Source organism: Choristoneura fumiferana, chromosome 25 (genome assembly GCF_025370935.1).
Source record: "Choristoneura fumiferana chromosome 25, NRCan_CFum_1, whole genome shotgun sequence".
Taxonomy (NCBI): domain Eukaryota; kingdom Metazoa; phylum Arthropoda; class Insecta; order Lepidoptera; family Tortricidae; genus Choristoneura; species Choristoneura fumiferana.
Genome location: NC_133496.1, coordinates 10,631,276 through 10,655,777, shown reverse-complemented (window position 1 = coordinate 10,655,777; position 24,502 = coordinate 10,631,276). Strand labels below are relative to the sequence as shown.

The following is a 24,502-nucleotide window of genomic DNA, read 5'->3' as shown; positions in this document are numbered from 1 at the left end:
GCTGTGAAGCAGCAGTGCTTGCACTGTTGTGTTTCCGCGTGGAGAGTAAGACAGCCGGTGAAATTACTGGCACTTGAGGTATCCCATCTTAGGCCTCTAGGTTGGCAACGCATCTGCAATACCAGGGGTATTACTGATTTTTATGGGCGGTGGTGATCTCTTACCATCAGGAGACCCACTTGCTCGTTTGCCAACTAGTCGAATAAAAAAAAACTTTTTTGTAAATGACTTCATTTGAATTTTTGAATGTTTCCTTAAAGTTAGCGGAAATTATAAATAACTTTTTGTGTGATCTGGTGGGAATAAGAAACAATAAATTCTTGAAATTTTTTCATGAGATCACACTTTTTCAAAAGAAAAAAAAACAACAGTGATATTGTTTAAACATTTTATAAAATCTTTATAACATTTAGTCATAATGTACTGTTAAACATAATGAAGTGCATTTTTACATTTTAAGAGTACAAGTGGTAAAATATAAAATTAAATAAAACACATATTAAATTTTAAATTCGATACGAAACATTATTTTCATTTTTAGATAACGATAAACTTAGAAAGTGAAATAAACTTTAAAAAATCAATACCATTTGAAATAAAAAAAGTTTAAGAAGTACCTATTACCTAACATAATATTATACTTAATAAAAATATTTTATCTGTCCATACAATCATTCTTTAAATTACATTCACTCACCCAATAAATAACAAATAAAACTCAAGTACATCCATAACTAAGTACAATGCCATAAATAATAAACTGACTAAATAAATCTTTTTTTTTAAAGTCACCCAACAACTAAAACACAGGCTCTGTAATTAAAATAAACCATCTACAATTTACTTAAGTATATACAATTAATTCTTAACCAATACAAGGCCATTTCTTCACAGATTGAAAACAAAAACAATCCAGAAACATTTTAAATTTTAACTAGAACTTTAAAAAAATGCACTGGCTGGTTAGCATCTGTCAAGCTGTCAGGACCATGAGCTGTCAAATTGACAGCTCAACGCGCGGTTCTCGCGTTCGAATTTTAAATAAGATACGTTCAGTTGATACCATTAGGCTTCAACGAAGTAAGAATTAGTGGATTTAAAATATAACCTAACTGGAAGGCGTGGCCAAAGTTATATGAATAAATTAATGAAGAAATTATAATTCAAGCGTCAATTTTCGGAGGTCTAGAAATATATATATTTTTTAATATATATTTCTCCACTACTTCGCGTAGCGGAGGAACAAGATTAAAAATATTGTATTATATAAATATTTTAGAAGTATTTGACCAGGATTTTACCAGTTAAATATGTAATTGATTTCTTCAGGTATCTTAAGTATAAGCAAAGAGCTAAAGAAAACCATGGAACTTCTCGCAACCCGAAATATAACAATATATAACTGGTGAATAGCGATGAAATTTGTTCCCAAATTAAGTACAAGGCTAGGCAAAAAGAACCTGCGATTAGCTTAATGCTCTAAGGTATAACGCCATGTTCAGACTGTTGCGTATACACCAACGATATCAACCTTGTGAACTGGGTTTTATATATTGGAATCGCATTTGCTGGAGGCAGGCCGCATGAATAATCTATGGTTGCGAAACACATTTGCTCGAAGACAATGTAAAGCTTAAGTGAGGCTCCCTTTTGATGTATATTATAACTGTACAAACAATTTGACGTTCCATATTCGAAAAATGATTTAAACTTTTTCATTGTGTACTACCTACAACTTACAAGAAGCCATATCTTAAGTTTATTACCTAAGTATGTATTAAGTAGCTACATTTACAACACATACGCCGTCATATTTTCTTTTCACGATTTCTCCTTTTTAATTATCATTTAGTCCCAAATAAAATATACAGGGTGTTGTGTCAGAAAAAGGAAGTAGTGTCAGAAAAAGCACCATGATAAGCGTCCGAATGTAATGCGGGCTGAAATTTTGAACGTTAATAAAATTAGCGTTTAAGCTCAGTTTAATGTTGGACAGTTATGCATCAATCCATTTGTTAAAATTGGTCTAATACCGATGGATGGACACGATTCATACTTTGTTGAAATTAAATCACGAACTGGATGTACGGAAACTGCAAAGTTAATCAGAATAATTTTAACAAATTCGATAATTCATTAAAATTTCCAGCAAAAACTGAGCACTAACACAAATTTTGAGTCACGTTCATAATTTTATCCTGTATAAAAAAAGAAAACTTGTATTTTTTTAAAGCATTTTTATAAAGTTCCTTAATAATTAACTTTCTACCTTATTAATAGGGCACATATCGAGGTGATCCGAAAGCACTTTGAGTGTAAGAACTGTTTTAAAATATCGTAAAGTACTTCGCAGGTGAAGGTGACGGCAGATGCCAGAGGTAACCAAAGTTTAACAGGGTGTTCAAAAATAGGCTTCCAATTAAAAGTTTTTCGTTATCATACTCAGACGCAACATCGAATGAAAAGAGTTAGAAAAGTACTAAACCTTCTCGCATATAATTTTCCGCTCGAATAAATTTATACTTTCACAAAAGAGTTGTTTGTGTATCAACTTTTTATATGTTGTTATCGGGTCATATATTATGTATGAAATACAGTATCAGAACGAAAGGCAAAGAAAGAGACCCATTAATATTTAGACCACAAATATGCTTATGGTGCCTGGCTTATGGAAATTTAACATCTTTTTGTGGTAGTGAAAAAAAAAAGCTTTATTTTATAACCTCTTGTATTATTTATTTATAATCTTATCAATGACAACTAATAAAATGACAAATGTTAGCTGATAATGTTATGCCTAAAATGCGTCCTGCACGTCTCTAGAACCCGGTTGGTTGTGAAAATGGTCCAATAACTGCTCTTTCTCTCTCACGTGATGTCGTTGAGGCCCTTCTCGGTTAATCACATTGACGATCACACAGGCGTTTATGAGTTGCCTTCGTGCTGGAAACCTCTCCGCGTACAGACGAAGAGCGGCATTCCCGTTACTCCTACACTCTCCGTAAACGAGGATTTTGTAATTAAATTCTATGTAGATTTTATCTGACACACGAACGTCAAACTTCGACTTGAAGTTTCATTTTAATGTTTCTCTATAGATACTAATACTCTTTGATTTAAAGAAAAAAGTCCAAATAAGTGATTGAACCTTACCTCTTTCAAAATAACAATAACAAGGCTTTAACAAGGTGACAAATCTAAAATGTCAAAGTGAACCACAATGTTATGCGAAATTCATGTAATGAATAATAATGTAAACATACCAGATAATGAAGTGGTTAGTGTTTCGTATTGTAGGCAGTAGTGGGTAGTGCGGTCTTAGTTGAAATTGCAATAATCTGATATGTGGATTGGTTTTGATTAGTTTGTTTACGTTAATAAACTGCGTCCTACTGTTTCTAGAGGATATTACAACTAGAATCTTTAACCGACTGAAAATAAGAGGACCTAAAGTCATGTTGAGATTGAGAAAATAAAAAAGCAACTAAAAGTTAATAAAAAGTATGTTATAACAACATACTACAATTTACCATCAACCACGTATCAGCTTTGCCTTTCGTTCTGTTACATACTGTATGTTGATTTATAGAAAAGTTTACTTGGTTACATTCAACATTATAAAAAGGTTTTATTTTTACAGTTCCAAATTACGAGTGTATAGCTGTCACCACATTTGTACGGATTTAGCCACGTTTTGCGATTAAGTATTTTGTTATTTTATTTTATGATCTTATAAGTATAGTCAAACATTGTTCAGAAGCTTAAAAAACAGTCAAAAATTCAATATTTTATGACAAGTCTACCTAATGACAAAACATTTCTATCTTTACACATAAAAAGTACTAAAAGATTGCACTGACTGACTGACAAACAACGTACTTCTTAAATGACCGGAGCCAGAAACTTAAAATTTGGCAAACATTATACTCTAATAAAATTATTATAACGCTGCAACGTTTGCTGATTTGGGACCATTTCGTGTCATGCTGTGACCTTTTACTTTATTCTTCTTTTATTTTATAAGTTTTGTTCCACGTTGTTACAATTAAATGTTTTTTTTTCTTTATTTCTATAACAAGGGATTTTCAAAAATCATAGTGGTTTGACCTATGGCCTCTCAAGCAGAGGATCGTGGGTTCAAACCCCGGCTCGCACCTCTGAGTTTTTCGGAATTCATGTGCGAAATTACATTTGAAATTTACCACGAGCTTTACGGTGAAGGAAAACATCGTAAGGAAACCTGCACAAACCTGCGAAGCAATTCAATGGTGTGTGTGAAGTTCCCAATCCGCACTGGGCCCGCGTGGGAACTACTGCCCAAGCCCTCTCATTCTGAGAGGAGGCCTGTGCCCAGCAGTGGGACGTATATAGGCTGGGATTATTAGGCAACTGAGTTATTTTTATTCTTCCACGAGGAAGAAGCCGTAGCCCCAAGCTTGTCCCGGTACAAAATAATTATTAATCACCGAATACGCTTCACAAGATATCAAAACACAGTGTCACGTACAAGAAACGTGGTAGAAAATGAAATTATTTCTGGAGAATACAGTTAATTAATGCTACCAGAACATAATTATTACGTATCCAATGAAAGTTATTTGCTATAATTAGTTACAGACGAATCAAACATTTAATTTTCAAGTCTACGGTACAGTCACCTTTATTTTATTACACCATTTCGTGCAACTTAACAAGTGTTAGTCGAAAATATTGGTGGATGTATGTACTTTAAAAAAGGTGTGTAGACGACACATGTACAAAGTTCATTAAAAAGTTTGCATACCAACGCTGCCAGTCCAGCAACTGGCCACCAATAAAATAAGAAAGCAAGCAGCGTGGAAAAAATAAATAAAAAAATAACGTTAGTCCTGTCATCTCGTCCGCGCTGCGTGCTAATTTTACGTATAAATAAAAAACAATTGACACTCTAAAGATCAGATTACAATCTACAACGTTTAAAATCTATATTATATGGAATTACTTTAATTGGATCAGATATGAAACACCCTGTAACTGTTATTTTTATACTGATTAATAAATTCGAATTTATGTGCCAAGTTTATGATTGTGTTGATTCTAAATAATAAATTCTTCTTCTATTGATTATAATATCGTGCTAAGTCGATCGGCTTGCGTTATTGGACCTCCGAACTGCTCGCCTCATCTGTAATAAAAAAAATAATGTAACACCCTTTATTATTACCAGTACCTCTTCAAATCTAGCACTAGGCCGTGCGGTTCATCTTGGTCCAGATCTTCGTTTACCATCAGGCGTGATTGTGATCCAGCGTAAGCCTATTTTGGTAAAAAAAGGACATCGCAAAATTCAGGAGTTGTCAAGTAGTATGGTATCAAAGAGAGTAGCATCACTTGTCAAGGATAGAAGTGAGGAACAGTGGCGAGTCGCCTTACCTAATAACTCGCTTCCCACTGTGTTGCCTACCTTGACTTAACTGACGTCAGTGATTATATTATTATGTCTAGACTAGACTAATCTTTATCCTTACTAATTATTATATTATGCGAAAGTAAATCTGTCTTTCGGTCTATCTGAATGTTATCTCAGGCTTAATACCGCTGAACCGATTTAGAAGAAATTCTTTTTTTTTTGGTAAGGACATGGAATACCTAGTTTATATTCGGGAAAAGTTTATAGTTCATTGCGAAGGCGGTAGATAAATTCTTGATAAACAAAATCATAGGCGAAATTAATTAAACGTTATTCCAAAAATTTTCAAAACGCTCGTTTATTTCAATACTTGCAACTTTAAATAAAATTCGGGCTATTCCTGTTAATTTTCTTTCTCCGCCATTTTGGAACTTCAAAGACAAAAAAGGTTTAATAGCCCTCGCTTTATGTTAGGCGGTTCTGTGATCTCGCAGGAAATAAACCTTTTTTTCTAACCCAGGAACTGCAGGGTTCTGACTACGATTTATATAAGGCTCCCTGGTTATATATACACAAGTCCGTATTACATTACATTTCAGGTAACACTGAAACGATCTCAATTAGTAGGTACCTACGCCAGTATTTATTTCATCATACTTGTTCCTTCTTAAAAGGCGCCATAACAAGCTCGCTAACTTGTATTCAACGCTCTAAAACTTAGAGCCTAAATAAAACATGCGCGCCTTTTCGATCCTATCAATACAGCCCAAGAACTGAAAATATTTTTATTTTATTTGTGACACCGCATAGATCTTAAAATAAAACAAATTTTTAGTTAAAGCAAAGAGGTAGGTATACTTACTTACAGCATAACTAACCAGCTTAATTTGATAAAATGGATACTATTATTATTTTTACATTTCACTGTCCAATATTTTGTCATTTTTTTATTTTAAATGATCAGCCAGATGTTGTCGTAAAGTATTTATGCTCCTGAGCGAACTTTTATAGACTGGTTCTATCCAATACGACTGCGTGTGAAATTAAAAAATCCGTTCTACACTCTGAATAAATTATGTAAATAAATAAGGTTTTAGAAAAAACGGATATCGCGATACTAACACCATATATGATCCCTGTGATTGAAATAAAATAAATGATTTCATTTGATACTAGCATCATCTAATCTGTCACAGAAACACTCTTTGTTGTCCAATCTATGTATCTATGGACACTTTTAGACACCAGACAATTTAAAGACAATTCGATAACTGGAACTGGGCTAAATTCGACTTCAAGATTTGACTCACGTTGAGAAGGGAAGGATAAAATGTCAAGTTGATTACCGCAATTCTGTTCTTGATCAATTATAAAAATTGTTTGCGAAAGTAAGGTCACTATTTCCCAAAGAAAGTCGTCATGAAGTTTCACTACTTATTTTAAACTGACGATCTTGACTACTCCGTCAAGAGTGATCTAGGACAACATTACGAATTTGATTGATTTACAGACTTATTCAAACAGCAGTCGCATTGATTCGAACAGTGTTTTATATTTTTAGAGTCCATACTGAAACCCAGTACATGTGATGTCCATTTATTTCCTATAAACTATTCAGGTCTAAGTTGGATCGTATCCTAGACTATATAATATTATTATTGTTCGACTAGCTGTTGCCCGCGACTCCGTCCGCGTAGTATTCGTTTATCGCTATCACGCGGGAACTATGCAATTTTCCGGGATAAAAACTATCCTATGTCCTTCCTCGGGACTGAAACTATCTGTATACCAAATTTCATTTAAATTAGTTCAGCGGTTTAGACGTGATTGAGTAACAAACATTCAAACATCCTACATCCTCCAACATATTATAATTAAATAAAAAATAAAAAATGCTTACTACTGTTCAATAAAGATTTATTGTATTGTATACCGTATCGAGTAATTTTATAAGAATAACAGTGGTTTATTAGCTGATAAAATAGATACACATATATAAAAAAACTGGCTTAATATATGATTATACATACATGCCTATTCTATCAGCCAAAATGATTGCCACTCAACTACGAGTTCCATTTCCATTTTCGGCCTATATACGTCCCACTGCTGGGCACAGGCCTCCTCTCAGAACAAGAGGGCTTGGGCCATAGTTCCCACGCGGGCCCAGTGCGGATTGGGAACTTCACACGCACCATTGAATTGCTTCGCAGGTTTGTACAGGTTTCCTCACGATGTTTTTCCTTCACCGCAAAGCTCGTGACAAATGTAATTCCGCACATGAATTTCGAAAAACTCAGGGTGCGAGCCGGGGTTTGAACCCACGACCCTCTGCTTGAGAGGCGATAGGTCAAACCACTAGGCCACCACGGCTTCTACGAGCAACTACGAGTATGTGTCACGAAAAGATTTGGATATCATTTTGAAAATGGTTATTTTGAAGTTAATGAATGACGAATTGTACCTAGTTCCGCAGCTTCCTAGCAGTAACCAGCTTATTGATGTCGTGGTACGCAGCTATCATGGTGTGCGCGGGCGCAGCGGCCGCGCAGCCGGGGTGAGCGCGCGCGCAGTCCGCGCCCTCCTGCCCGCGCCGCGCCGCGCGCATGTAGCGGAAGAAGCGCAGGATCTCGGGGTTGTCGGACACTGGACGGCGGAGTTCGTTGAGCTCCCTGGAAACCAGTGAACACTGTTATCAAAGAACTTAAGCCCGGTTTTCCTAGGATTAGCGGTGCCGTCACGCAGCGGCCCCAAGAAAGCGGTAAATGACGTCACCGGAACGTTGTCCATGTAAACAAAATAGCGCGGTTTCCTAGAAAGCGGTAATTGACACCACTCTAGGAAACCGCGCCATTCCGGCCACATTAGACAACGTCCTAGTGACGTCAATCACCGCCCCGTCACGGCCGCTACATCACGGCACCGCTGATCATAGGAAACCAAAGCGTTATGGTTAAATAATACGCGTAGGTACAGTCTTCTTCTCTTTTAAAATAATTATGGCGTTTCTGTCCTAATTAATAGGACTATTTTGCCAGTGTCGAGGTAAACTTTCTTTGAGAGGCACGTTGTACAGTGATTGTAGTTTTTGCAACTTAATAGTCAAATTCCAGAAACCACGTGGAGACCACTTGCGCATTAAAAAAATGTTAGACACGAGAGCAATAAAGAATTTTGGGATCACTGTTCACTGTTTAGGTTAATCGCCGAATATAACACTATGAAAATTATACTTCAACTAGCCAAAGAAACAGAACTAGCAAAATTAGATATTGTCTACATCCGCCATCTTCGAATGCTACAAATCGAACCGTAGGTACAGTCACGAGCGTTAATTTGGTACCCACTTAAGTTCGAATAAGTATCTGTCATTGTGTTCTTTCTCTCTCTCTGTCATATAGTATATTTATGGTTGTTATCAATAAACTAACTTAGGGTTAACTAACTCAGTTCACGTTTTTCATGTTACCTACCATCGTGAATCTACACAACAAAGTATTGTCAAGGAAAAATCAACAGTAGTATAGAAAATAAAAATAAAACCATCGATTATTTGATATTTACTAATAAAAAATGTTTGGAGGATTTTTTATTTTTTTCAGCATGGTGTACGGTTGTATTGCTTGAAGATGAGCTCTGGTTGAGTTCGGAACGCGTCAGTGTAGTCTGTTGGTGGTGACAGATGGGTTTGTGTGATTTGTGTGTGTTTCTTACAGTGTGGAGGTGGAGGAACTGCATGAACACGCATATCTTGAATAATAAGGTTGCGGGTGAGCAAAGAAATTCTTTTAGTTCATTGATATGGACCTCCGCAAAGTAACGCCTGATTCAATAAATTATTTAGTAGCTAGACTCAGACTCAAATGCGTTTCGTCTAACAACATCTTTAATAACTCATATCTTTGTCGCTTGAGATAGTGAAAAGAATTTCCTCTAAGTAACATTATTCGAGATTTTTTTACACTTTCATTTAAATTTACAGAGCAGAGACATAATCTGTCTTCATTTATAACTCTGTTATCTGACTTAAGTAAATGAAACTTAGACGCCGAGTGGAAAGCATGACAAATGAATTATGTTCAAACACTATATCTAGCTTTAGTCGGTATAAAATTTATTCAAAGTGTCGAAAAAATCTGATTACTCGTAATTTCAATGTCTATTTTATTTACGATAGCGTCTAATTTTATTTAAAAGATAGTTTGTATTTTTTTTTAGACGACGGCTGTTTAGTTAGTATTATTGTACATTTTTGATACCGGCGTCATCTCGGGTGGTATTTTAAAAGATATTTTTTTTGTTTGTATTTTTTTAGCTTTAGGTACATTTATAATGTACATTAGTAATATTTTTAATGAATTATTGTAATAATATTGCTGTTTCGTCGTATTATTGTACATTTTTGATACCGGCGTCATCTCGTCCTATAAAATACAGTACATAAGTTTACTTAAATAATAAGCCGTCGCTCTCTTTCGACGTGAAAGACGGAAACATACAAACATACAAACACACACACACACTTTCGCATTTATAATATTAAATAAGTATGGATTTGCATGCCAATGTTTTTGGTTAGTCATGTCACCGCTCATTATAACTAAGTACCTATACTTATTGTCAAAAAAGCCTATATACTATCATCATCATCCCAGCCTATAATATTTAAAAGATGGCATCTGACATGCAAAAAAAAATAGATTGGAACATAGACCTCCTCCTTTTTTGAAGTCGGTTAAAAATAATGAGTCACTGAGCATTAAACTTCCCATTATTTTGTTCGTCAATGTAAGAGTACTAGATCCACGGTATTTCTCCGCTTAATTCCCAAAATCCGTGAACATAATGGTTTTGCTAGATCCCATTTCTTTCCTAAAGAACTTTTGAAAGTTGGAGCGATTGGTTCCCGAATTTGACGAATCGGATGAGTCGGCGGAAAGTGACTGAAACGTCGAAACTAGCGCCGGCAAAATTAATGGGACGACTAAAAATTGTTGGTGCAACGGAAACAAGTCTGTATTTCCGGATAAAAACAATCTAAGGCTCTTCACTGCTAGAATGAATATAATTCTCCCCATCGATTACGATGGCGGCGACCCTAAAAAAACTATTCTATAGACGATGTCTATTATGGGGGCTACTACGAAACTCGAAACTCGAAGTTCGTGTCGTGCGGTCCCTCTCGCTCTCGTATTAAATAGTATAAGTGTCAGAGGGACCGCACGAAACGAATTTCGAGTTTCGAGTTTCGTAGTAGCCCTGCTGATATGGCTGACTAGATTGAATTTACTTTTAAATACTCTCCTACACGCGTTCTAGCGTATGTGTATGCATAGCGTATGCGCGTTCTATGTGTATGAAGGAGGACTAAAGTCATTATTTACGTAATTGGTGTTTAACATCGTTGTGAGACATTCTTACTCAAATAATGCGCTGCCTTAGAGTGAATAAATAAGTGTACCTATGTGGACCATTCTTATTTTTAATTTTTATGTAGGTATTTTCACATATTGGCAAGCGCAGCTTAGGACGTCCGCTAATGAGATGGACGGATGACCTGGTTAAAGCCGCGGGTTTACAGTGGAAGCAGGCTGCCTCCAATCGAAGCAACTGGAGGTCTATGGGGGAGGCCTATGTCCAACAGTGGACGTCCTATGATGATGATGAAGGTGACGAGTAAAACCTCTGTATTTACTCTGTATCCCGGTGATTGAATCCGCCGCGTCACTACGAGAACATTTAAAACCCAGCCGGTGTATTTTTGGAAGTCCTGATTAAAGCCATCTCTCAACCGAGTTTACTTAAGTATTTTCCATTAGGATCAAACAGACCAATATTGGGTGTCTGGCAGGCTTTGTATTTTATTTTACCTACTCTAGTAAAGTGCTATTAATTTTAACTGGAATAGATAGGTGGGATAATTCAAGCATCATCATCAACAGACGGAAGTCGTCCACTGCTAAACAAAGGCCTGCCCTTTTAGAACGCCACAGTGAACGACAACCCGCCACTTGCATCAACTTGCAATATTTGTTTGTATGATTACAAATAGTAGGCACTATTGTTTTGGATTATGTTTATTAATTAAATATAGGTATCATAAAAATAAAAGGTATGCCTGAATAGAGCAATTACAACTAGGCAGGTTCATTCTGTTTTTTTACTGTACCTGTTTAGTTGGTTCAATTTGTTTCTAAAACGAACGCTGAAATTTCTCTTTACACGTCAGCAAAAATAGTTGTTACAATAAATCTAAAAACAAACAAATAAAAATTATGATAACCTGAACACGAAACTTACGTCGACGGAGACAGTGGAATATGAACTCATTCAAACTTTCAGAGTTATTTCTCTACCCGCATGAAATTATTTCCCAACAGTAAAAAGTGTCTTATGACAAGATACCAGAGAACGTTGGTTGCTAGTTTCAAGGCAGTTCAGCAGTGATGGTCGCTCATCTACACGAATCGCCAGTACAAGAAAATAACTTTCAACACCCATTTCCTTTATAGGATAAAAGTTGTTTGTTTCCTCTTATTTTCCTTCCAAGAACTGATTTGTTTTAGATTACACATATCGAGGCGTTTAAAATAAATTAACATATTTTATCCTGAATAGATAAGAAACTTCCACTTTGAATATTAATTGTTTTAAATAGCCACCAAGTTGCAGTCGAGAATCCCCGCAATAACTCTCACCGAGTTGCCTGGTCCTATACTACGATGTGCAAAATTCGAACTTCGTATCTTGCCGTCCCGCTGACGCTTATATTATTTACCATGAGAGTGAGCGGGACGGTACATAGAATAATAATATAAAGACAATACATAGAAACTAGACGCATGTCTTCAGTTCTTGGATAGTATGTCTTTTGAGCCGCCTCTGATAGTCAACTATAGTTAGCTGCCGGGCCAGGACGTTCGGATGGTATTCAAGTCGCGTTTGATATCTCTTAGCTGTCGTGCTTATTTCCTCCTTTATTGTAGGGATGCTTAGATGCTGATGTATCTCTTTGTTTGTTGTGTACCATGGCACATTAGCAATTGATCTCAGGATCGTGTTCTGCAAACGCTGCATTATGTTGGATTCCTCAATGCCATACATCCACACTGGCTTGAGAGTGGCCTTATAGATAAGGAGTTTATTGTCTATAGACAGCTTCGAGTTTCTTCCGAGCATCCAATGTAGGTCTCTGTGTTTGAGAGCTATTTCATCCCTTTTAGCGTTGATGTGTGTCTTCCAGGTCAGTCTTCTGTCCAGATGAATGCTAAGGTATTTCACATGATTGTCATGTGGTAGAGTTGTGTTGCGCAGTTTTAATGGTGGGCAGTTGCCTTGTCTGAGTGAGAATGTCACTTGCACAGGTTTGCTAACGCTTGCTGTTATCCTCCATTTATCAAGCCATTCCTGTATCAACTCTAAGCCCCTCTGGAGCATAGTCGATGCAATGTATGTCATCTGCATAGGTTGCAGTGACAACTCCAGGGACGTCTGGGAGATCCGCTGTGTACAGGTTATATAGAACAGGGCCCAAAACAGATCCTTGAGGCACCCCGGCTTTAATTGGATACAACTTGGATGTAGCATCATTACAAAGGTATTTAGATTTAATGTACAGTCGACTAATTTGATTGCTAGGCTATCACAGAACCTTGTCATTGTGACATTTTACGTCAGCCAATAAGCATTGCTATAGGCAAACCAAAACTATTTACTATGGCAAGGATGTATAATGGCCAAAATCAATTTCGTTGACTGTACATTAGCTGCGTGGTGTTTCTCATGTTTCTCTATTAGCCTTTTCCACATCCGCCACTTACCTTGTCTTTTTATGCTTCCAGTTATCTAACTAATACTTTATCTTTTGCTATGTTGTCGTATATCCCGATTAACATATCAATACATAAGGGAACTTAATCTTTAAACATTCAAAATCCCTCGTTATAAACAGGCTCTATTACTAACCATCTTCACCTTCAGATTACAAATTCAATCCCTGAAAGCATACGATATCAAAGATCTCAATTTATCGGAATTTCTATAGCGACTGTCATTGGCAGCACGTACATATTATAACAATCCAGGCGTCTAGACGGTAAGACTTAGGTCGCCTGGAGGTATATTTAGATGACTCTATTGTACTTCGATGGGTCCTATGTATAATAAGGGCCAAAGTGATTTTTTTCAATTTTGAGTTTTGTGCGTAGGTATCTATAAACTATATAATATTTAGATAGTGGATTAAAAAAACACTGTTATTGAGTTTTCATTGACGTAAAACCGAACTAGATGCAATTTTAACGTAAAAGCGCTAAACGTACGTTTGATACTTTTACGCGGTAAATCCCGGGGAGGCTTTTTTTAATCTGTGGGCATAACTGCCATTTAGGTCCTTGTACGTCAAGCGGAACGCCGCTACCCCGATACTACAACGTAATGTGATTGTATTACTTTTTTTAAATGTCTCCAAGTATCTTGGGTAACGTATTTTTTATCAAAGATTTTAAAGTTTAACGCTTATATGAGCCAAAGTACCACATAGATCTTTTTAGGGGGGGAGGGTTATGTATTTCGAGCGTATGTATGTATGTATGTATGTATGTATGTATGTGGGTATGTATGTCCATTTCTTTTGTCCTCGCTGCAGCCTAAACGGCTGGACGGATTGTAACATATGAGGTATCATTGGATTCGTCATAACTGTTGGAGTGACATAAAGTATATAATATTTCAATATGGCGGCGAAAAAAAATATGGTGAAGGAATAAAAAAAAATTGTATAGTAACAATATGGGATTCAAATGAAAGCTAATAATTAGCCCATTCTAAATATATGGTTTATAATACTTTTAATCTACTATTTTCACAGAAATATCAAAAAAGTATAAAATAAAAACTTAAAAATTCAAATCGTAACCAGCTCATAAAATCTTGGAAATGGGTCCCAACTGTTGAACCTTAAATGAGCTTCTTGACAGAAATCTAGACCACTAGACTTATTTTCTTCCTTTTAGTTTTTAAGGCAGTCGGGTTTTTTGATTTTTAAATTTAATGTTTTTACTGTATTTTTGAACACAAGTTTATTTCCCGGAAATTCACGTATATGGGCGTATGTACAATAACTTTAATTGAAAAAATATTTTATTAAAATTTATTCGTTGTGGTTAAAGGACAGAGTACTATTAGCTAGTGTACCAAATTTTAAAAGTCTTGGATACACAATCTCTGAGTTACGACAGTTTATGACTTTGAAAGCCCGTCCTGTAAAGAAGGGATTTTACACTTAAGCCCTTATACGTAGGACCCATCGACTCGATAATGGGAATGTGTTATGTAAAATCATCTCAAGACTAAACTAAATCGTCAAAATGGCGAACAAATATTAAAAAAGCGAAAGTAGGCAGTTATAGCAATTGAACTGTTTAATTTTACTAAACTAATATTTAAGTTTTTGCGGAACTTTAAAAATGTTATCGTGCCAAGACCTGGCACATGGGTTGCTATGGATTGTGTCGACCTATAAAGAAAACGCACTGCCGATAGGCCACTGTAGCCTTAATAGTAATTAAAAAAAAATGTAACATTAAAATTAATTTAAAGATCGTCCGTAAAAGTATCTTTTAAAGGTCATACCTGCTTAATTGGGCGGAGACGAGGTTGCTGTAAGGAGCATACTTCGCTGGGCTGGCGTACATGAGACAGATCAGCTGTTCCCTGCAAGACTCCAGCTTCACATCGCTGAGGCTCTGTCCACCAATCTGAGTGCCAGCTTCTCCGTTCTCAGTTGGGGCTAAGCCTGGAATACGAGAAAAGGTTAATGACAAACTGATCACAAATCTGATATAGTTAGTGTAAATAAAGTAGTTCTTAAAGTTTTGTTCTTCTTTATCGCTGAAAAGTGCAGGAATTTGTAATTGCCTTCCCTAAAAAAATGCTGTTAACTTTTACAGCTGTGGCCAAAGGTATATTTTTCTCTTTCTCTCTACACCCCATACTATTCTTTATACCTACATATACTTGTAAATTTGACACGTAGTGATGCTATTTTGTTTCGCAGTTTGTGTAAGCACACAATGGGTTGGTACTTCTTATTATAACATGATGATCACTTGTTGAATCAATCTGTATTTCATCATCTTGTTATGCACACATAGACATTATCATTCAGTCATTCAGTTCATTCATGCCAGCACTTATGAATCGACCTGTAACATGATTTGAGAAAATGTATATACTTATTCAAATCGAGATCAGCTAGTAAATTTAGTCCGAAATTACCTCAATTTATTTGAGTATTTCATAGCAATATTTTCTTGTTATTTTCGCCACTCAATATAATTTTCAACACCTGTGTCAGTTATTGATCCAAGCATAACATAGTTACGAGTATATCAAAAGACTTCGTCGTTAGGATGACATGGCGGAAAATTAGGTTGTTTTGGTGTAATTTCTCATCTTCGGCGTAATTTCTCACCGTATTTGTAACTTTGTTAACACGGCCTGATAAACACAGCGTAAATTACGTTTCCCTTTTGTGTGTGATTTTAACGATGTTATTTGACATATTTGATTATTATTTTTACGTTGGGATCATTCACCTGGCTATCCAAATTTTGTATGATTATCTTATACCACGCTGAGTGCTCCGAAGAATTGTTTGATCTGCTACCTGCTACGAAATTCCACCATCGCGTCTCTCGCCGAAAGTCTAAACTTCATCGATACCATCTTGATGAATGATGGCCAGTGAAATTGTGGAATCAACTTCCGTCAGTAGTGTTTCCGGATAAATATAAAAGGCAATTAAATACGCTATTCACAACTCAATTGCGCTTGTTTGGCGTCACTCTAACTGTTGCGTAATATGAGGCCTTTTTACTACTTCTTTCTGTCCAAAGGTGTAGGATGAGGGTAGAAAGAGTCAGTAATGGTATGGAGCAAAAAGTCAATGATGGTACTTACCAAGTCTAGCGAATATTCCGTCAAGACGTGACAGTAAAGGCGAGTAGAACGGGTCGTAGTTACTCAGGATCATAGAGGAAGCTGGAATTTTCTGGAACACCTGCAAGAGAAAACGATGTTAAATAATGGTTTTGCGGTAATTATCTCGCGTGGAAGGTTCTCAAATAACTGTTACGTCGATGACTTTAGTTTTTCAGCGAATTTTCGTATTCTGGGTTCCATTGCGTAAAGAAACTCCAAGCATAGCTCTCTCCATAGCTCGTTGGGGGACTCTGAGGTTTTCCAAGAAGCCACGACACACAACAGTCACAAACCACGTCTCGGAACCACAGGACATCAACAGCAATACACACTGATTAAAGTTCAAAGTATCAAAGGCGTATGTTAAAGTTCCGGTCTGAGTGGAGAGCCTTGGGGGAGGCCTATGTCCACCAGTGGACGACTTTCGGCTGACATAATGATGATGATGATGATGATCTTAAAGTTCCGATTAATAACCTTTACAGAGGTATTCGGTCAACCTAACTTCAACCATCGGCTGGAATATTCTAGATTACTTTAAAACATTATTGTATCCCCGAGGCGTTTATCTTTGATGAGTTTGAAGTTGCTCCCTTACCTAAATCAACAATAGCCATTAATTGTTACAATATGGGTATCAAATGAAAGATTGGTAATCAGCCCATTCTTATACGTTTTAACAATTTTAAGCTACCATTTTCACAGGAGCATCAAAAAGGTATGCAATTAGAAAATAAATTTGAAAAATTCAAAAAGTCCTATTGATTTAAGAAAAATCTTAATAAAGTATTATGCACACACAATTTAATTTTAATAAATTTACGGAATGGAAAGCTTCGAACGTTAATAAAGTATAATCAGAATACTCGAGGGATGGCCAATAACTTCCGCTCGAGATTTTAAATTGTTATATTGGAGCAATATGTTGACAAATATCCTCAAGCGATTAAGGGAACCTTCTTTATTATTAAAAATATTTGATAGCTAATTACAAGATGAACTAACATAATTTCTTGGCTTACCCGCGACCGTAGGTTTTTTTTTTAAATTGTTATATTGGAACAACATCTTGACTAATATCCTCAAGGGATTAAGGGACCCTTCTTTATTATTAAATATATTTTTATACATGATTAGAATGCTCTATTTATTAGCTTTCATAACATTGTAATGAGAAAAAAAATGTAATACAACTCCATATATTATTCGCGGAACCTATTTTGGTATATTATACAGGTACTCTATAACTGTTACTTCGACAGTTTTGTCAACAAATCTAATGATCTAATTAATGATAGCTCATAATAATATTATGTTGAAAACTATTCGGCCTACAGAGGGTACCAAAGAAATAACTAGACATACATATACCTATACACACGTTTGAAAAACGTAACCCTACTTCGGGCAGTCGGGTAATAAAAGCAATGATCGCTTATATTTTAAAAGACATGAATGAAATAGCACTAAAATGTAAACCGCTGGGCATCGGTATAATGTTACTCTTTAAAATAAGTGCGATTCAAATTTACACCCTTATGTTTTACGTTAAATATTCTAACAAATTTATAATGCTTATTAAGTATTTTATCTCCATTCCAACCAACATGGACCCACGCATAAATCCATTTGAAATAATGCTAATCAAACAGAGCCCTTTCTCACGAAACGGAAGACCGAAACGGATTTGTTAAATATACTGAAATATTAACGGAAAGTAAAATATTACCGGAACGTGACATTTCTGTGGTAGCTATTGGGAATGTGTTTTTAATTATATTTTAGTTCACAGAAAGTTATTGTTAGACATACCTAACAAGTTTTTACGCTTAGTACCTGTAAGATTTGGTTCAAAAAGATAAGTTTTGCGAACATTTCTGAAATGGATTCGCTAAATATGGCGATTAAATAGGTTTCGAGTTGTGAAGGGGTCAAAAGTAGCTCAAAATGGTCCGTGTAATGTATACACACACACGCACACCCACACACACCATGTGTGTTACGTAGTGTGTACACGCGGCTACGTCGCCATTTCCTTTTTCTTTGAACTTGGCTGGACACACTCCCGCGTGTCTAGATTACGTTATACTTAAATATGTCAATAATAATTGAAAATACAAACTGAAATATAGATGCACAGAAAAATAAGACCAGCACTGGGAATCGAACCCAGGTCCTCGGTATTCCGTACCGCGTGCTGTACCGCTACACCACTGCTGGTCAAGTAAAAATTTGGAATTAAAATAAAAAATACAAAAAGATTTCAAAAAACCAATCTTAAGTCAATAATAATATTGATATTAGATATGTTATTATATTGACATTATTTACATTTAGATTTGTACCTCATGACATGATAGAGCCACTTTATTTGGAAGCGGCCTGCAACGAGAACCCCCGGCCGCGGCTTTAACCAGGTAGTTGGAACATAATACAGGATATTGATTGCTGAAATTTGTATGTCTGGTGCGGCTTTCATTAATTTTAATTACAACTGTTACCAGTCAAGTTACCTTGTAGGTGTTACCAGAAGCTAATTGGTTCTTGTAGTACCCAGTCTTAGTTGGTAGGTACGTTACTTTCTGGCCGCCAGCGCCAAACCTGCAAACCAAAAGTTAGTTTTTAAAACTTTAACTAGATGAAAGTGTTGTAGATCATAGTTATCTTGAAAATTAAAAACCGGAACTCCACGAATCAAACGTATCCGTAAAGAGCGAGGCCAAACAAACGTAATTTTTTGTGTTGTGAATCGCGTAATTTTGGTTTCATAGAAAAGTCCTATTTGTGTAAAACTTATTTACCTAAAACATTAACTTATTTTGCGTCGCCGTGTGGCACCAAGTGGTCTCTTGTATATTTATTTCTTTTTTTTGAGGCTTAACATAATGGATAACTTTAATTCCTGGCATTCTGGTTTTATTTTTTGAGATATCAATCCACAGTTAAAACCGTCCATAGGTACAATACTTTCCCCTACCACCATTTTAGGCCTCATCTGCACTTAATATCATGTGAGATAGAGATATAGCTGATAAAAATTTTCATAAAAAGAAACATTTTTAAAAAGTTGCTATGCTGAGGTCCATGTGGATGATCTACGGCCTTTTATCTCACTTCTCCGCTACCGCATGTACAAGACGGGTACGACTGTGCGACACATAGTAGGTAATAATGTGCTTACACATAAATCGAAATTAGGTTACACACGCCCCAAAACACTATCACGTTTCAAATTCTACACGAGTTCATTCTCAAAGTAAAACGAGAAAAAAAGCAAAACAAAGACGATTGCTTTAATTTCTTTGTAAGGCGTTGGTGATAGTTGGGTCTGTGGTATGATAATATTAATAATACATGTGTCGCAAAGACGTAGCTGTCTTTGTATGTGTTGCCGCTTAGTCGAAATTGCTGAAAGGACAAAGGGTCTGGGTTCGAATTGTTTCAGCAAACCCCTGCGTGTTCCTAACCACTATTGCCAATATTTAGAACGCTATTACTGCCAGGAAAATGTAATTACTGTCAAATTCACTGTAACAAATTCTTGGGATGGAAATTTTGGGAGACTAAGCTTTGTTTATAATTGGCTACGAATAAAATCAAAGGCGGACAGCCAAAAAGGAATAAGTCAAGATGATAACTTTTTATTTAAAAAAAAATATTTTTTTTAGCGTTAATTGGCAAAATGTTTACTACTATTTGCGGAGTTTCTCTGCGTGATAGAGTCCGGAATACGATTATTCACCGAACAACTAAAGCTACCGACATGGTTCGAAGAATACGCAAGTAGAAGTAGCATGGACCGCGCCCGCCACATCGCTCATAGAACAGACTGACATCTCTCAAAATGACACTGAAAGAAGAAAGAATTTTAACGCATAGTTTAATTTTGCAAGCTGACATATTTTTTACAAGCCTTTTTTTAGAAGCTTTTAATTAGTTTCACCTGTCCCGTTGTCTGTCTGTCTGCAATCAAATCTTGCAAGTTAAATTCTACCAACTTGCAGTAGTTGGATTGACTTGAAATTTGGTATACTTATGTAAATTGCGCGACAATTTAATAATCTGGTAGTGACATTCTGGTCTGGCCAGGATCGTCTCCACAGGACGGAACACTTTAACGGTTAATGGCATCGACTTGAAATTTGGTATGCAAATGTAGTTTTGGGTGACGATACAAGTACAATCAACAAAAAGTACAGTCAGCAAAAAAAAGCTTGTATTAAAATGAAATTTTTATCTAAAACTTATTTTAGTGTCAGTTTCATTCTCAAGGTGCAAGATGTTACTTTGAACCCAATTTAGACATGCTCTTCATTCTCGTAAGACCTCGCAATGTATTAAAACTTCCACGATTTTTCTTGGAGTTCAAACTGGTTGTGTTTCATATAATTTCAACTTGCTACTTCTACGCATTCCTAAGAAAAAGAGCCACGACGGACAAATGTCAGCTAGCAATCATATTAATTGTTCCCGTCAGTCGTTCAAAGGTTAACTGGAAAAGATCCCTTTAAGGGATAAGTTCGCCTTTGTACATATTATATTTTATATTATCCTGTATTCTGTTATTTTCATGTGTTTATGTACAATAAAGAGTTTTACAGTACAATATAATACAATTGTTTTTTATTGAGGAATAAAACTATAAACTAACTGAGAAGATTGACAAGAGTTTGAATTTTATTACGTACTTATTTGTTGTAAACTTGATACTTACAACCTTTTATCTTGTGAACGGTGTGATAGAAGTAAAATTGAGGTTTCGTCTGCCAGATGCGACTGAATTGTAAGGCAGTTTATCAGGTTTATTGTAAGCAAACTGCTTTAATATACGACAAAGAAAATGGAATACGAAATGCCCCATTTCTTATAGGATAAATTACATGTTTAGAATGTGGAGCTAATGTAAACGCCATGTGTTTTTTAACCCCCGACGCAAAAAGAGGGGTGTTATGAGTTTGACCGCTACCTGACTGTCTGTGGCACCGTAGCTCTTAAACGGGTGGACCGATTTGAATGCGGTTTTTTTTTAATTAAAATGTTTCATCAAAATCAGTTCAGCCGTTTTTAAGATATTGAACTTTGAAGTGACTGAATGAACTGATGACTGAATCTCGTTTGAACACCTTTACGCGCGTCACCTATGCGTAGCTATAGTTTGCGCGTAAAAATTACACTGTGTGTAGTGGTTCTCGCGTTCATTTGTACAAGCTCCATCATCATTGTATTTATGTATGTCTGTATGTATGTAGACTCTTTATTGTACAAAAGAAAATAAACAAAACACAATTGACAAACTTTGAGATACTTGTACAAAGGCGGACATATCCTTTTTTTATCATCATCATCATCAAAAATATCAGCCGTAAAACCTCTATTGTTGGACATAGAACATAGAACTTATTGGCCCCAACGGTTACTTTGTTCTCCGTGCTATATGGCCTGCCCACTGTCATTTTAACGAGCTAACCCGCTTGGCTATGTCGGCGACCCTCGTTCTTCTACGTATCTCCTCATTTCTAATTCGATCCCGTAGAGAAACCCCGAGCATAGCTCACTGAGGAACTCAGAGCATATTTACGTGAATATTGCCGATGTGTGTCTTGCCCGTCTTCACATATGGAATGGAAACCACCACCTTAACAGAAAGGTCTGCTGAGAAACTACGTGTCGCACAAAGAGCAATGGAGCGAATAATGCTCGGAATACACCTTCTGGACCGAAAGAAAAACGAGTTGATCAGACAGAAGACTAAAGTGAATGACGTAATAACAGAAATAGAACGCAGAAAGTGGAGATGGGCAGGACATATTGCTAGAATGGACCACAGTCGTTGGGCGAGAAGAGTCCTGGAGTGGAGACCCCGTGCTAACACCCGCGGTAGAGGACGACCACCAAAAAGATGGACAAATGATATCCGGCAGCAAGCTGGCGTAAACTGGATGCGAGTGGCAATGAATAGGCAAGACTGGAAAAGTAGAGAGGAGGCCTATGTCCGAAGACGGGCGCTATAAGGGCTGTTATAGATAGATAGATTGTCGATGTGGGAATGACCGCCAAATTAAAATGGATCTGGGTGGGACGCGTCTGCCGCATGGATCGCTGGGCCAAAGTAATCACCAATTGGGTTCCATGCGACGGGCACCGGAGCAGAGGCAGACCTTCCTAGGTCTCCTCCTGGAGATGGCGGGACGATTTGGACCGTTTCCAGTCAGATTGGCAAGAGTTGGCCAAGAGTAGAGACGAGTGGAATAAGAAAGGTGAGGCTTTTGCCCTGCAGCGGGACACATTATAAGCTAGTTAAAAAAAAGTGAAGCACCATGTCTCGGATCCATATGTCAGCACACTGGTTGAAGACTTTCGTCTTGAGGCACTGAGGATTTTTGGGTGAAAAGACACCATACACCATCTTCATCATCATCATATTCGTAAAACTATAAACGTCTTACCTTGACATAGGGATGGTAATCGATTAATTGATAATCTATTATTTTAACTGCGTCGATTTCAATTAATCGATTAAGGGCGCTCACGGTATCGATTAGTCGATTAATCGAATCGATATCGAACGTTCCTAAGGTGTAGCCAGATGTACCGCTTTTCCGCGTTTTACACCGCCTTTTATAAGGAGGTACGGCACACTAAGTGCGAAATTCAAAACTTTTTACAGTTTAAATGTGTTTGAAGTGTAATAAAATGGGTGACACTATTTCCCAGCCGTAAAATACCGACATGGAAATACCCATCCGATAATTCCTGTACTCGCCCATACAAACTGGAGGCAAACTGACAAGAATGGGCGTGTACACGAAATATCATGTCGGTATTTTATTTTACGGCCGGAAAATAAAGTCACCCATTTTATTTCACTTTAAAAAAAAACGTAAAATATCGATTACCTAATCGGTGTGAAATTATCGATTAGGTCGATTTTTTAAATTTTTCTATTAATCGATTACTTCTCGATAATTTGACATGGATTAATCGAATCGATATCGAACATCCCTACCTTGACATATCGACATTGGATAGATCATTGACGTCACTCGGGTCAGCCATGTTGACGTACATCCCGTCTTGAGGGTACGCGTACGCGCCCGCTGGATCCGTCTCGTACGCCATGAAGTCTTTCTGGTCGTTGCTGTATTGTGTCTGGTCGTCAACTGCTGGTGGGTTGCTGGCCTGGCTGGAGGAAGCTGACAGTTGGGATATTCCTGGAAACAGATGAGTGAAGTGATGTATACTTTCTTAATTCCTGACGTAGTTCATAAAGTACAAATCAATTATACGAATACTCCAAAACACCAATCATGTACTGTGTGAAGTACAAATTTTTCAATGAAATAGGTAAGCACTTTAAATTGAAATCAACAATTTCATAAAACTGGTGGTTGTCGGCTCGGTCTCTAGATTATGTTTAAAAAAGTCAGTAATTACGAGGTTATTATAAATTTGGACCCTGTGACAGCAAAATTATAGATGACAAGAGGAAAAGCGAGAAAGCAACACGGCAGTCGCGTTCTCTGTCTGTCTTAGTGTAATTCACACCTATAAGAGTAAATGACACCGCCCCAGCATAAGCTATTCAAGACAGAGACCTATGTTATGATGGATGTATTCATTGATGACCATAGAGTTGTAGTAAATATACCTCCTTCGGACAGTCGGGTAAAAACTAGTACAAAATGATACAATGTTTTGATTATAGGTAGAGTCATTCACGATGACGCGTGCCGTGGTTCTTATTACAATGTCATTAATGGCTAATTTTGACAAAATCACGCATCTTCGTAGATGGCACTAGGTATAGTTATATTATAAACTTTTTAAAAAATATTCTTCACCCCCAGTAACATTGGAAATTTAACCCTAAACGTGATCCGCCGGGGACTTAGTACCCATAATAATCTAATTTTCTCATTTTATCACCACCGTACAATAATTATATTATAATCAAAGGACGTGAGCGATAACATCAACGAAGCTACCTGGAATTTCAGGGGATTTCAACCTTTGTAATTTGTAGCTATAATGGAGGTAATAATTCGATTTAAAATCTAAGGAGCCTCAGATCCATCCGTAGATTGTAGGTTTAATTACTGTGTTTATTTAATTATTAATCCTATGTGAATT

The 24,502-nt window shown here is 36.6% G+C and overlaps 1 protein-coding gene across 1 annotated transcript in view; it reads right to left on the bottom strand.

Moving 5' to 3' along the window:
* Positions 1-423: 423 nt before the first annotated feature.
* Osi24 (Protein) overlaps positions 424-24,502 on the bottom strand; it is an 86,149-nt gene continuing 62,070 nt past the window's right edge. The window contains exons 4-9 of the mRNA XM_074106994.1: positions 23,379-23,583; positions 18,886-18,973; positions 16,352-16,451; positions 15,023-15,185; positions 7,854-8,061; positions 424-5,164 (exon numbers count right to left, since the gene is read on the bottom strand). Coding sequence (XP_073963095.1) covers positions 7,854-8,061; positions 15,023-15,185; positions 16,352-16,451; positions 18,886-18,973; positions 23,379-23,583 — 764 coding nt within the window. The 3' untranslated portion in view covers positions 424-5,164. The remainder of the gene's footprint in view (positions 5,165-7,853; positions 8,062-15,022; positions 15,186-16,351; positions 16,452-18,885; positions 18,974-23,378; positions 23,584-24,502) is intronic.